This window comes from Anas acuta, chromosome Z (assembly GCF_963932015.1).
Source record: "Anas acuta chromosome Z, bAnaAcu1.1, whole genome shotgun sequence".
NCBI lineage: Eukaryota > Metazoa > Chordata > Aves > Anseriformes > Anatidae > Anas > Anas acuta.
The window spans coordinates 13,409,545-13,423,891 of record NC_089017.1 but is presented as its reverse complement, the minus strand read 5'-3'; the positions used below and the strand labels follow the sequence as shown (position 1 = coordinate 13,423,891).

The window sequence follows — 14,347 nt, the reverse complement described above, 5'->3', positions numbered from 1 at the left end:
CCCCTTAATTATGTGCCCGTGCTGCTTATTTTGAGATCTGTGGAGAGTATGTATGCGTGTGTTTGCATAATATATAATTTTTATTTGTATTTATTGTTTATATACGTACACAGACATATTTTTTTTTAAAAAAATCTAGCACCAGTTGCCCAGGAATGTAGATTTGTAGTCTTCTGCAGCACATTAAGATTCTTTTTCTCCTGTCGTTTATTGTTTCTCTTAGAGTGAACATTAAACACTAATCTTCATGCCATTGGTGACCAAGTGAATATAATTTTATCTTTAATTTATGTTTAATACTGCAGGGACCAAAAGAACCTATTGTCTTTATGTTCTGAAGAATTGTTTCTCCTAGTAGGTAAATGGAGCTTTTCGACACTTCAATTGGACTTGACAGCCTGTCTTAAAGACAGGCTAATATCTTTCATCTTCTTTAGCTAATATTTGCAAATCTTTTGTGGCTGCTTTGCAATTTCAAAAATAAAAAGTTGGAATTATATATTTCTGAATTTATATTTTCCCTTTTGTTTCATTTCCTTATTGCTAATTGGCAATGGCCTGAATCTCTGTGATTTGAAGGGTACAGCTATCAGGCAGAATGTCCTTTCACACTGTTCTATTGACAGTCTTTAACTCATAGCAAACTCTTGTTATTTCGTTTTCTAATCTGTCTGTCTTTAGTAAAAATCAAAATTCAACCTTTTAGTTATATTATCATTGTGCATTGAAGCAGTGGATAATAAAACAAATGGGTGGTCTTAGTGGGGAGGTACTTTTTTTTTCTGTCTGCTACCAGAAGTTTCGCTAATTGATTCTTACTCCTGCTGGCTGTCAAAAATCAGTTTTCCACAATTGGCATATAACTGTGTTAACTTTTAGGTTGTTCTGCAGGGACGGTTTTTGTTGTCTTGGTCTTGTTGAATCTTATAACAGCTAGTAAATATACAAAATTTTATGTTTGACCAAAAATTAAGAGATTTTTTATTATTTGACTTTAGGAAATGTGCTCCCCGGGATCATTTGAATGATTTTGATGTTAAGGAGGTGTCTTGTTTAAAAGTAACAGAAAACAATAGGATGTCAGGCTAATCATGCTGAACACTAGCTTTTGTTTCTTTACTTGCATTGGATTAATACATGGTGCCAGATTATTTTAGTTTATCTTAGTCCTTTTTTTTGTTGGCAGTGAACATATGGTGTACTTCCACATCCTTATAAACTGAAGTTGAATGTGGGAAACAAAGTACTTTTTTTTTTTTATCTACAATGCTGCATTTCACGGTGACTTTCTCAATGTCAGTCCTGTTTTTACCACATTGTAAAATTTGCTTAAGATGAGAATTTTGATATTGAAATAATTCATTTCCAAGCAGTGTAGTGTCTAAAGGTGCTTAGGGATTTCTGCAAACTAGACTGGAAGAATTTCATGCAGGTACATTTTCATTTTACAGATTATTTTAGCATATGTTTAGTTGCAGCAGCTTGGTATAGATGCAGTCTAAGAAACTCTGCACTTGACTAGCTCTTCCTGTAGCTTTAGGTCATGTTAGTCAATGGAAACTTATTAGGGCATAAAATGATGGGAAAATGCTAAATAAATCAGAATGCTGAATCAAAATACACTTAAGCTTTAGAACTATTCTCTTTCCATCGACTTTATCCATTGCCTAAATAACACTGTCTGTGCAGTGTGTATGCACTCTTTATTAGCTCTTCTGTTTGATTTAATTATTCAGTTACTCAGTGTGTCTGAATTAAGTCATCTCTGCCAATCTGCTTATTACAAAGTGTTTGGTCAGTGAGTGGAGACTAATGCCATCTCATTGGATTAATTTTTGAAGGTGTTTGTTTAGGAAGCAAGACATTGGAACAGTATTTCAAAATTGGCCTATAAATAAGTCAACCAAGACCCTGCCAATCACAGGCAGTGAAAGGGCAAGTGTTACTTAACCATTTGAAGAACATGATAAATTTTCACTTATTCTTGTTGGCTGCCTTGAAATCATGAGTAGATTTTGCACCTTGGTTTCCAGACATTCTGTTTAAAACCAACCAACCAAATTAAATCCAACACCACCAGCAATAAAACAAACAAACAAAAATACAAAAAGTTTGCTGCTATGTAAGTTGTTTTTACATAAACTTTCTATCTATTTTATGAAAAAAAGAAAGACTAAAAACTTTTGTGATGGTAATGTTGGTGGTTTCTTCAGGAGACTTCTTCAAAACTGGGGGGTTAGTGCCAAAACAGGCATACGGAAAATTATACTTCCACTTCATAATTGCCTTTTTAATAAAGCATTTCTTTTAAGATAGGGATATTTAACCTTTTATATAGGTACTAAACTGCAACTTAAAAGATTTTACTGTTTATCTGTGTGTTGTGGTATATAACCTGCAGCAAAACTTTATACTCTGCTTCAGGTTAAGATACCATTCCTGTAAGTTACCTGCTATAAAACCCCTAATGGTGTAACATTATGATTCAATCCACATCATGGACAGGATGCAACCAGTAATGTTTAGCAAAATAGGAGAAACAAAATATAAAATTAATTGCAGGTGCTCTTTTACTAAAGAAAATGGGTGTGTCTTTTTGCATTTCTCTTAAGTAATTTTTTGTGTCTTCAGGCTATATTTGAGAAATATACCTCTAAAAATGTTCTAAACTGGGAACGCAGTAGCTACTACCTTACATAAAAATGTCTTCCTATGCCAATGGACTCTGACAATTCAGATTTCAGTAACTGTAAAGTGGGCTTAAAATGCTCCCCAGATGTATCAATCCTTTTGGAAATCATTCTTTCTGTGCAATAGGAAAAAATTCTTGCTTAACTGAGAAAATGAATTCAATAATGCCACCCTTCCCCTGCATAAATAAGAAGGTGGGGGTGGTAAGACTATGTCTGGGAAAGGAAGCAAAAATGTATGCTTGGATATCCCATTGCCTGCTGTTATAGGGGTTGTGCTTGCCAGCAGTTTCTGGCAAGCGCGTTCCTTCCAAACCCTCTCCAAAATCTGCAGGCATATAAAAAGTCTTGTGCCTGTGTTAGTCACCTTTCACTTACTTGTAGTGTAGACGGAATGTTTATTGACTGACAAACTGCCTGTTTTGAAATTAGGAAAGTTGAATGAAGTTTTTGTTATGGTACATGTTAGTTTGTTGTTGTTTAATTGACAATGCAATTGAGTTAGGAAGATGGCTGCTGGTTTCCAAACTGGGTAAGAGCTTATAGAGTGCTGTTGTGGGTAATAAGGCCTGGGATTTGGCTGATGTTTTTATGGATACAGAAAGCAGCAGATCATCACGTCTCTGACCAACATGCAGGAGTTTGGATGCTCCAAAAGTGATCTATGTTCAAAGGGTGGGTCAGCAAAGTGACATCTTCATTTTTGGTAGAACCTAGCTATAAAATCATTTAAAAGTCTAGTGTGTCTGACAGTGGGGCACCATGCAGGGGTGCAGACTGGAGAGCTAAGGACAGTGCCTTAAAATGGTGTTGTCTTCTACAACAATAATACCATTAAAGGTACTACTTAAGTAGTAGTAGGAGGAACTGAATGATGTTCTAGAAAGAACCATGACTGAAGGGACACTAGAAATCTAGCTTATTGAATACAACATACTTTTGTACAACTGTCTTTCTCAGGAAAGTTCAAACTCATGTTCTTTCCACTCTATTTTGTTCTGAAACACATAAAAATTAAATTTAAAAGATGCCTTGATTATAAGCTGGCATCCAGCCGACAGGTGGAGATACATCTGGGCACTGGCCCTTCCTGCTTTTTAGGCAGAAGACTGTCTGGATCTGTTCATGTGTCCTGCTCCCAGTACTCGTGTCTTTAACTGAAATAGCTACCATTGTAGTATTAGAACATACCAGACTTTTGATGTATTTGCGTGTCACCTTTGAGGTAAAGAAAGAGTCTCATATTCAGTTTACAGGATTTAAACGACTATCATCTACAACTTCAAAGATAATGGCCATCTAATTATTGGTGATTCCAATGAGAGTCTGAATTTAAAGCAGGAATTAAGAGCTTGACAGAAGAGGAAAAAAGGCTGTTTTCTCCCAAACTGGTGTTATTACCTGTCTCACTGAGTATTTCCATTTTTCTCCTTTTCCAAGATGCCTCCAATTCAGTGCTTTTATATGTATAGACCCTACCGTACTCAATTTAAATAAGTGTGATACCAATCCTAACAATTGTGGTCATTAGGAATCCTGCACTTGTTATGTTACTGCTACTGTGTTGTGGTATTGACTTAGCTCACCGGAGAAGTTACACAAATCATTTTACCAATAAACTAGGATGGCAATTTTTTAGTTCTTGGCCTTCACAGTTATTTCAACTGCTGTATTGTGAAAAGTACAATTTTAAGTATTCCTAAAGTCTGCAAAAAGTTAAAAATTCTTCAGAATACAATGTGTTATCTGAGCATTGCGATCAAACGGTGAAAGAAGGATGATTTACACTGCTCAGGATTATCATTCGGGACTGACTATGTTATGAAGTGACTAAAATACGTCAATGCTAGAATGTGTCAAAGCTACCCGTGGACAACATTAGTTCAGTGTGACTGAAAAATAATTTTGATTTAAGATCAGAATTACATTTTGAAGATATATAACCTGTCAGTTTGTAACCTGCTTCACAGCAATAGCTGCAAATTATTTTAAAGGGGTGGATTTGCTTTGACACTTGAGCATTGTGTAATTCCATACCTTTTTTGGCCCTTTAAAAAAAACTTTGATACTAGTTTGGGTTCTCTTATATTATGATTTTGGAAATAAATACAGCACTGTCAAGTTCTGAAATGGCATTCCAGAGCTACATAATATATAGACAATATATACTAATTCTTAATTATTTACTATAAATGTGTATGTATACATATACATATACATATACATATATATATATATATATATATATATATATGTTCTACATCCTGCATCCATTTCCATAAGTAGAGTTGAGTTTTATTATTATCTTTCTCTGGCTGTCTGATCCAGAAACAGCTGAATCTTTCTCAAATTTAAGTGGCTTTGAGATTCAGGGTGATTTAAAGTTGCCTTTATGTGATTGTTCTTCCCTGGTAGCTCAGCGAGGAGATATGAGCATTCTTAAAAGAAAAAAAAGTAATTTAAACCCTAAAAACTTCTTGCACTGGGATGTCAGCATAATATACTACTTTGTTCTCTTAACATTTATCATATTTTATGTTAATTCACCTATGGTGTTAAGTAATGCAGAAATAGTATTTTGGTATAAGGTATATTTTATAGTATATTTAGTATATTGCTATAAGATATGTTTTTAGGTATGTTAAAAGTCCATTCTGAAGTGGTTATTTTGTTAGTATACCCACTGAAGACCATATTTTTTTCTGTCTTGCAGAATTAAAATTATTTTACTGTTTAGATTATTTGTTGCTTTAAATTTATTTTTCTTGATTGCATTCTCTTAATAGAATTTTAATTAATCTTTTTTATGCAAAAAAGTTTCTCTTTAGAAGTATAATTCAGACTTAAGTCAGAATATAGATGTTGACATAACATTCAGAGTATGTGTTAATATTTTGAACTAAGTGCTACTAGATAAATATTCATTAAATCTATATTAAAAGTGATATTGGCTAGTTTGTATAGTGGAATTGTTTGCAAGCTTTGATACAATTCTGCATTTTTCCAGAGATGGGGAAAAAAAAAAAAACTTTAAATCTGATTCCCCATTCTTTTATTAGACCTTAATTGTTGCTTCATTGGTAATTTCTTTCTCAATTGAGACCAATGAGGCTCTTTGGAATTCAAGTTTATGGGAGTTTTGTGAAGATTGGTATAAAGTACTACTGCTGAAAAGTGTGGCAGTCCTGTACCTATTAAAGGAATTTGCAGCTTGAGCTCCACAAAAGGCTCAGCAAGAAATCGATGTAGTTCTATAGAAATGCAGGAAAACTCTGCCAGAAATCCTGCAAAACACCACAGGATTCCACAAATTTAGCATTTTTCAGCTGACTGCATTCTGGACAACTGCCCTCCCTCTACAACAGAGACAGATTTAGGCTGGATCATCAGTCTCACAACCTCTATCAAACTGTTCTCTGTTGCATCTTGAGACTGCTTAGATGGCTGCTTTGTGCGGTGGTTGGAAATAGAGAAATATTTTCTTATCTCCATGTTTTGTTGCTGGGATGGATGCAAACAGTTACTCATCACCATAATAATGAGAAGGGAAGAGTTATACATACCACCATCATAGTCTTCCTGTTCAGGAGCTTTGAGGTGCCAAGAATAATTTGCAAAATAGAGCTTCAGTTCACATTATTTTCTCTTTTAGTTGTGGGTCAGTACCAGAAACCTTCCAACAACCCCATTCTACTTCTCCTTTAAATTCTGTGCTGCAAGCACGTATTGGATCCTGCAAACTTTTACTGTGCTATGGTACAATATTTTGGGGCTATATCAGCTTTTTAGTATTTCATAGTACTCGGCAAACATTATTATTTACACATAGTATCTAAAGTTTTGGCTTGGAAGGACCAAGCCACATGTTTCTTGTACTCTGTCTCTGAAGCTGGCAGGCTATTGTTAGAAAAGACAAGATTTGTTTTTGTCATGCAGTAATAATCTGCTGCTTGTCTTTGCAGACCTGAGTATTTCATCTTAAATTTTACAGGCAAACAACAAGGGAGAAGAGATGAAGAGAAGAAAAGCAAACTAGAGTCCTAGAAAATTCCTTTTCTTTTTTGTCCATGAAACTTGTTCCTCAGTGAAAGGAGTGCTTACAGACAGGGTGTGCCAGCTGATGTCACCCAGCATTGAGTGGGAAAGTAGAATGCTAAAAAGCAAAAAATGAAAGTTGTACTTGCCTGTTTGCTCCCCAAAAGAATTTAAATTCAGTGCTTGCTACTTGTCAGATGCCCAGAGCCTCCTCACCTGTCTTTGGTGCTTGCAAATCTGCTCCAGTGATCAATGCTCCTCACAAATGTCTGCCTGAGACCAATTAAAATTTTACCAAAGAATACTGGAAAAAAAAAAAAAAAAAAAAGGTACATGTGTGTCATGTAGTTACTGAATTCTTTAAAGATAAAAACAAAGGCCATCACAGAAGCAAATTAAAGCCCCTGGGAGCTGACATGGTTATTGAAAGCTTTAACAGAGCTGCCCTACCATAGAAACCTGCTTTCTATTGTCGTTCATTTTGGTCTTTGAAAAGGAATTTATGATCAAAGTTTTGTTTGAGCGCAACACAATGGCACTGTTAAACATTCTGCTTATATTTTGGCAAAGTTAGTCCAGGATTTGGGCTTTTTAAAATTTTTTAACATGGCACTCATCCTGAATCAAGAAAAGCATTTTACTGGTTACAATGTTTACCTCTTGAAATAGCAAGCTTTACTTGGGGTGGGTGTTTAAGTATGCTTTTAATCTTAGCTCCATTAAAAAAAAAAAATCACTTTTTAAATGTATTTAATTATAGTGGATCCGTGTTTCTTGTTTTAAATCTGTTCCTACTATTTTGTAATAAACACTGATCTAGAGCACTTTTGTGGTTGACATCTCACAAAATGAATGAAAGAAAAACTGTGTAGTTAAAATATTTAAGATCGTAAGCTGCTTTTATACCTAAAGTTTCCAACTTGATGACCATCAAGCAAAATCATTGAAGCCTACTATCCCATATGTCAATTGCTGTCTACAGAAAGAAGTTAGGTTTTTGTCAATTAATATACCATAATATGATTCTTTTCCATCTTAAAAGCTAATTATCAGTTACTTCATTTGACGACACATACAGGCTGCTTCAATCCAAGGGGGGGAGGAGGGAGGATAGGGTTAGAAATAAGTGGTACTTACAGTTGAAGAAGAAATTACAGTTATTTAGATGTTGGAAAATATGGGTTCATTTCTTGTCTTTGCCGCGGACTTTCTGCACAAGTCCACAGCTAGCTTTGTGGAAGTCAGGTATTTCTGCTCTTCGGCTTATGCCCACAGAGAAAAATCTTGTAAATACTCTAGGGTTGTAATGGCAATCTGTAGTTTTGAGTACTTGGAGACCTAAGAGCATCTGGGGGAAAAAAAAAAAAAAATAAAGTTGATCTCTGTGACAGACAAAGCTCCAAAGACTGTGATGGTGAAACAGATTACATAAATCGATAGGAGGACCTTTAAATTAATGGTGAAGAAAAATCTATGTATTCTCTGTTCCCTTAACATAGAGTTGTTCAGGTATACATTGGACTTTTAGAAGCAGCTTTAGAAATGCTGTCTTGTGGTGTGATCTTGATGTGATCAAAGCAAAATGAATAATCGGCCAATTTAAGTTTTCCATCTTTAATGTCTGTGGGAAATAGGTGTATTTGCTTAGTCCTATATATGAGGTTTGTAAGAAGAATGCATTGAAGTTAACTAATGGATTTAAAAGAGTTTCTTTCGAGTAGGTTGAAAGAAAGATATCACAATAGAGGTCCCCCTCTGCTGGTGGAGAGTTTAATGTTCGTCTTGAACATTGAAGTGTATCTGGACACCAGTGTAAAGTCAATTGACTCTAAATGTATTTATGCAATATAAAAACACTGTTACACAGTGACAACTATAAGGAATCTACTGAAAACATTTTAAAATGAAATACCATACTACTGCAGCTATCAAGTTCCCTGTCTACTCATCTTAGCTCTGAAAGATAATTCATGTCGTATCCAATAGAAAGTGTATGCTGTATTGTCAGTTTGTATTATACCTAGCCTTTGGGACTGTTAAGCCTGTTGTTTAACCCTTTCCAGAACTGTTTAAGAATTTTGTGCTGGTAAGCAACAGATTCCACTTCTCATTTTTAAGAGATTTCTTTTAACTCAGTTCAATAAACTGCTTCAAATATGTTTGTATGCATACCTGTCAGGAGAATTTGTCTTCTTTGGAAGGAAACGTATGTACTGAATTTTGCATGTATGCTTTCATTCATACATTCATAAAGAAGAGTGAAAACTGTAGGGCTACTGGAGGCAATAGGAATACATTTTGCATGGAGAGAATTTTTTACAGTGATCCACTAAGAAGTGAACCAGCAGGAAAATACAAACGAACAAACAAAAAGCCATCCTAAGTAAATGTCTAGAGAAGACTACCATGAATTCCTACAGCCTAGTGTGTTTGTCCAGTGTGACTTCTGTTTTCCTGATTGCTGCAGGGAGATACTTTTTCCTGTAATGGAGATGACCCACCAGGATGGGAAATAATTCTGTCTCTTTGCTTGCTTCTTCCATCTTTTCTCTTTCATGTTTGACCAGATGGGTTAAAACTCACTCATAGCTGTGGATTTAGTGCACAGTAAGATGGTTAATTAATTCCTTGTTTTAAACTCTAGAACATTGTGGCTGGTTACTTACTTTTGTGTTTGTGTGTGTGTGAAATAAAATTATTATGTGGTGACTACTTTTATAAAACAGATGCAAATAGAAAAGGGTTCTAAAATATATTACAGAATTGTTTGACCTCAGTATGGCAAATATTAAAGTAACTTGGATTAAACACTTGAAATAAATACTGTAATCTATTTCAAGTAGTTTCCATTTCTTATGATTACAGATGAGGATCTATTACAGCTGTAAATCAAAACCTTTCTGTATTTCATGAATTCACATACAAATATAAGGGTGTGAGAATGAGTGTTCTTACTGTATGCTGCATACAAAACACGATCAACTTTTTTTGAAGTTGGGATTTTAATTTTAGGCTTAGAAGTACTTACACAGGCATGATGTTTTCCCTCTGTATATCTAGCTAGTGTAAATGAAACAGAATAAGAGAATGAGGTTTTCTTCTTGGAAATATAAATCACGAGAGGAGTGTGAATGAGTTTAATATGATCATTCAGTTAAACCTGAATGGAATTTCCTATAGCAAAGAAACAGCACCATCAGCCGAAGGGGTTTTCACCTTCTCTTAAGCAACAGGATGTTTTGGCATTCTAACAAATTCTTTTTGTAGATTTTATTAAATGATAGGCAATGCTAATGCTGTCCTTCTGCTTCACTTCCCCCTTCCACTTTCAGTATGAGTTGAATAATTTTAATATCTAAAAAAAGCAAATAGTCTTTTTGCCACAAAATTTAAATGTTATTATTATTATTTTTTTAATACTTAGAGATTTACAAAGGTCTTTTTGGTCATACTCACTGTTGTTTTGAGAAAAATATCTCTGGCTTTTTAATCACTTGATTTGAATTTATAAAAGTTGGTGTTGGCTATGTCTATCCATACCTACAGGGTCTTTCTGTTTAGTTGTATTAGATTTAAATACAGAACAAGCATGACTTCTCAATTGACAGCTTTATGCTTACCTTTTGAGATGGTGTAAGCTGTGTCAGGCACTAATGTGTTGTTTTGTTTTTGGCCTAAAAAGTTAGATATGAGGTGGCATAGTTTCTCATTAAAGTATCACTAAAAATAAACAATTACGGCTAACAAATTAGGTTATAATTGCAACTTTTCTGATAATTTCATTTTGTTTAGTTTTATTGGAATTACCACATTGTTTTAACAACTTTTAGTTAAGTTTTGAGGCTGGTCTTGTCGGTATACTAGATTTTAGTATAAGCTAATGAAAAATAGAGTTGACTTGAAAAATTTGGCTACTCTTATATGCATGGTGAGTTCAAAATTATCCCTGTTTATACAGCCTGTGGCAATTTAAGCAATGTGTTTTGTCACCTGCTTTGCTGTCTCATGAAGCGCTGGAACATTTATGAAGAAATAGAAAATATGACTTTGAATCCTTGACGTCTTTTAAATAAATGCACATATTGATAGTGACAGATTGCTAAACTTGGCTTTAGACATTTAGCTGTGTTTCTTGCCAAAAGTAATCCAGATGTGCATAATTTATCCGCCTGCCATATGTGCACTGACATGTCTTTCTATAATCAACTGTCTGTTGAGTATTGTTAAACAGTTAAATGTTCTTTATCAACTATCTTTTTGAATAATGCTAATAAGTTCTTTAAGGAGTTAAGGAGTAGTAAGACCATAAAAACAATTTTTATAAACTGAAGAAACCAACTTCAGATTTTTAATTGTCAAAAAGGCATGCATATTGGCGAAAAAAAAAAAAAGCATTGGTAAAAGAAGCTTATGTAAAGACCATCTTAGGTGGTGTTATACAACTAAGGAGGATGCATATTTTATGTAATCTCATTAGAATGGGACAGATCTTTGTTGTGGCAATGTAAAGGAAGTTGCTATGGAATAATAACATTAATTAATAAGGATATTTTTTGTATGAGCTGCTTGTTGAAAGGAGAAAATGAATTTAACTTGACAAGCAGTAACCAAACATGTCCTGGCATTAAGTTCAGAAAGAGTTGTAGGAGGACATTTGTGTCATTTGGAATATTTCATCACATCATCACAAGAAACAACCCCATTATACAGTGTCTATTGCACTGGGTATTTGCACTTCAGAAAGTAATTTCTTGATTTGTATTATTGCATTACCTGGAAAAATTCCTGTTTTAAGAAGTGTTCTGTCCAAGGAGTTTGCTATCACCAAATTTTGTTTTCAAAGGAAACAGCAATCCACAGAAGTATTCCATTTGTTTCCTTTCCGTTCACCCCATTGACACAAAGTTATCAGAATATTAACATGGATAATCTGGCTTTCATTGATCTGTGAGGTATATATTGATCTTTGAGGTGTCTGGTGGTCATGTAGACCAAAATGCAGTGTCTCATGGCTCTGCGTTTCCCCTGAGGAGAAGGGCGTCTGGCTCTGTCTGATGTTCCTGTGCATACAGGTAAGTATTTATCCCTACAGTTATATAGATATCTATCTGTTGTACATAGGCCTGTCTTTGTAGCAATCTGCTTTTGTTTTTGAACTCCCCCCCCAGCAGTTGCATAACTTATGGCATGATTAGTAGCTCTTCATCATCCTGGGAGGTCTCAGTCATGACCTCTCCAACTGCTGATCTTTGTCATTAGGATGAGAATAGGTGTACATAAGCTATTGAGAGCACCAACCCTATGATGCTTATTCCCAACAGGTCATTCAGATTTGAGTAACTCATTTTGGTTTATACAAGGGAAGACATAGAACTCCTATATAATGTGCTGAAAGAAGGTTACCATGGGAGACAGTAATGCAGCAAACAGTCCTTACTACCATCCTATTAGAACCCATCATTGCTGGAATGGCAGAAAGGTGCTGCATGCTCCTAGTTTCTAGACTTTGATGTTTAAAATTTAAGATTTCAGTTTGTCCCTTTGACCAACACGTGATCTAAATAGTAAGCAGTGTTCAGAGATATTATACTGCTGTAGTTATCAAAGTTAGCGGCTGTTTTGGTATGGTCTCACAGAGTACCCTCACACAAACCCTGGCAGAAAGTTGGGAGGTTTCTTAAGGAAAGCAAGTTGATTGTTGATGAATTGTCTAGAGTTACTAGGGTCAATCATGGATCAACACTAATCCATGCTACTTGAACTTCTGTGCTTGCTGAACCATGCTGCAGTTACTACGTTAGGGTCTCTGCTCTTTCAAAACAAACTAACACCCAAAATCAAAGGTCTGTGGTGGTGTGAGTTTAGCTGCTTTTGGGAACTGATCATATAAGCTGTTTCCTTAAGTGTATGATTCACCTCTCTCTTTCTCTTTCTCTCTCCCTCTCTTGAGTTACTTAATGTTTACTTGTCTAATTCAAAACTAGTTGCATGCAAAATATGGGGAATCATGTTTTCTGAAGACTTTCTTCTTGATGAACATACAGTTTCTTGCATGTGAGAACAACTATGGAATCTCAGTATTCCATAACTAACCAGAAATTTGCTCCACTCTCTGCCCACCTCGGGAAACCCGAACTTACTTCAACAATTATTCCTTATAATGTAAGTTTTCTTAAATAGAGTAAATACATCTTCTTGAAAACATAGAGATTTTTCAGTCTTGTGATGATCTCAGAATTTTCAGCACATTTTTTCATCATTGTTTCTTTGTGTCTTGCCTTCCCTTAGTCATAAGTAAAACAGTGGGTGTAATTTTCCCCTTTACTTTAAAAACAAAACATAAAAACTACCAAATCTCATTATAATTATGATACTCCTTCAGGCAACACATTTTACAGATGTATTCACTCTTATTAATATATGTTCAGCATAGTATCGTACCTCTTGTTTATAATAATTTAATAAGATATGTTATTAGATTATTTCAGTTACTAAGAGAATGGCAACTTTGTAAGAATTTCAGGTGAGAAAGTGTATTTTTTCATTTTACTCAGATGCTTTTGTGAATCTTAAAATATATCCTGTTGCTTGTGCTTTGTGAAATACTGTAATATTGTTCATTACTCATTTCTTAGCTGGATTTGTAAGTCTCTGAGAAGCTTTCAGCCTCCACAAGCTATTGACATAACATGGCTTTTATGAAAAACCTTTTATGCTCTGATTACTTGTATCCGGAGTTTATTAGGGCTGTCATTGTTTGCCACAGAATTATGCTTCAGAATCTTGGCTTTTAATTTTCTTTCTTAAACTGTTTTTGTCTCAGTTCTGGAAGTCATAAACTCTTAAAAAGTACAAATGGAGTTTAATAAATGTTACTACACTACTACATTACATGACCTTCTGAAAATTAAGGATTGTAGCAATTTTAACCTCTGTCACTGATCATTTCATCAATATCAGTGACATCTTGGCCACTTGTAACATAGCAGTTCTGTCATTCCAGATGTTTTCTGGTAGGCAAATGAAAAGGGGGAGAGGAGAGGAGAGGTGATTCAAAATTAACCTAGATGTGTGCATGCATGCTTGCATACATCCTACAGACACTGCTGCAGTGAATATCAACTGAAATACAGTATATTTGTATACTGTCCTTTTCCTGCCCAGAAGCATTTAGTTATTTTAGTTTCTCCTGTTACATTTACGAAAAGACTAATTAACATAATAGAAAAGTGTTTTGGCTAAAGAAGAGCTAGTCTGATGACTGAACTCTCTCTCATTACATTTCCATTTATCTATCTTGCTAGAGTAGACAGGACCCTGGATTAACTACAATTTGAAAGGTTAGTTGAAAAGATTAAAGGTGACTTGTAAATGGAAAATGGCAACTTTGCTCTTTTGGATTCTAAACACATCTGGTCTAGTGTTCCTCATGTTGAGTGGTAGGTTTGCCAAGACTTGTTGCAGACTTTGTAGAGTAGTAATAATAAACCTGTTCAGAGAGTTTAAAAGAACTTGGCATGCCATATGACAGGTTCTCGAGTAGTTCCGTCAGGAGCCAAGTGTACTGTAATAGACCCCTTTTAAATTGTTGGCTTACACGAAAACTGGAGATGTCTGCATTT

At 34.9% G+C, this 14,347-nt stretch overlaps 1 protein-coding gene across 10 annotated transcripts in view; it reads left to right on the top strand.

Annotated features, from left to right (window-relative positions):
* Positions 1-14,347, top strand: part of ARL15 (ARF like GTPase 15) — a 231,251-nt gene that overhangs the window by 100,360 nt on the left and 116,544 nt on the right. Inside the window, exon 7 of one of the 10 annotated variants that reach the window (XM_068666325.1) lies at positions 6,682-6,741. The exons of the other annotated variants lie outside the window; for them this stretch is intronic. Coding sequence (XP_068522426.1) covers positions 6,682-6,726 — 45 coding nt within the window. The 3' untranslated portion in view covers positions 6,727-6,741. Of the gene's footprint in view, positions 1-6,681; positions 6,742-14,347 lie in introns of those variants that run through there. 10 annotated transcript variants of the gene reach the window in all.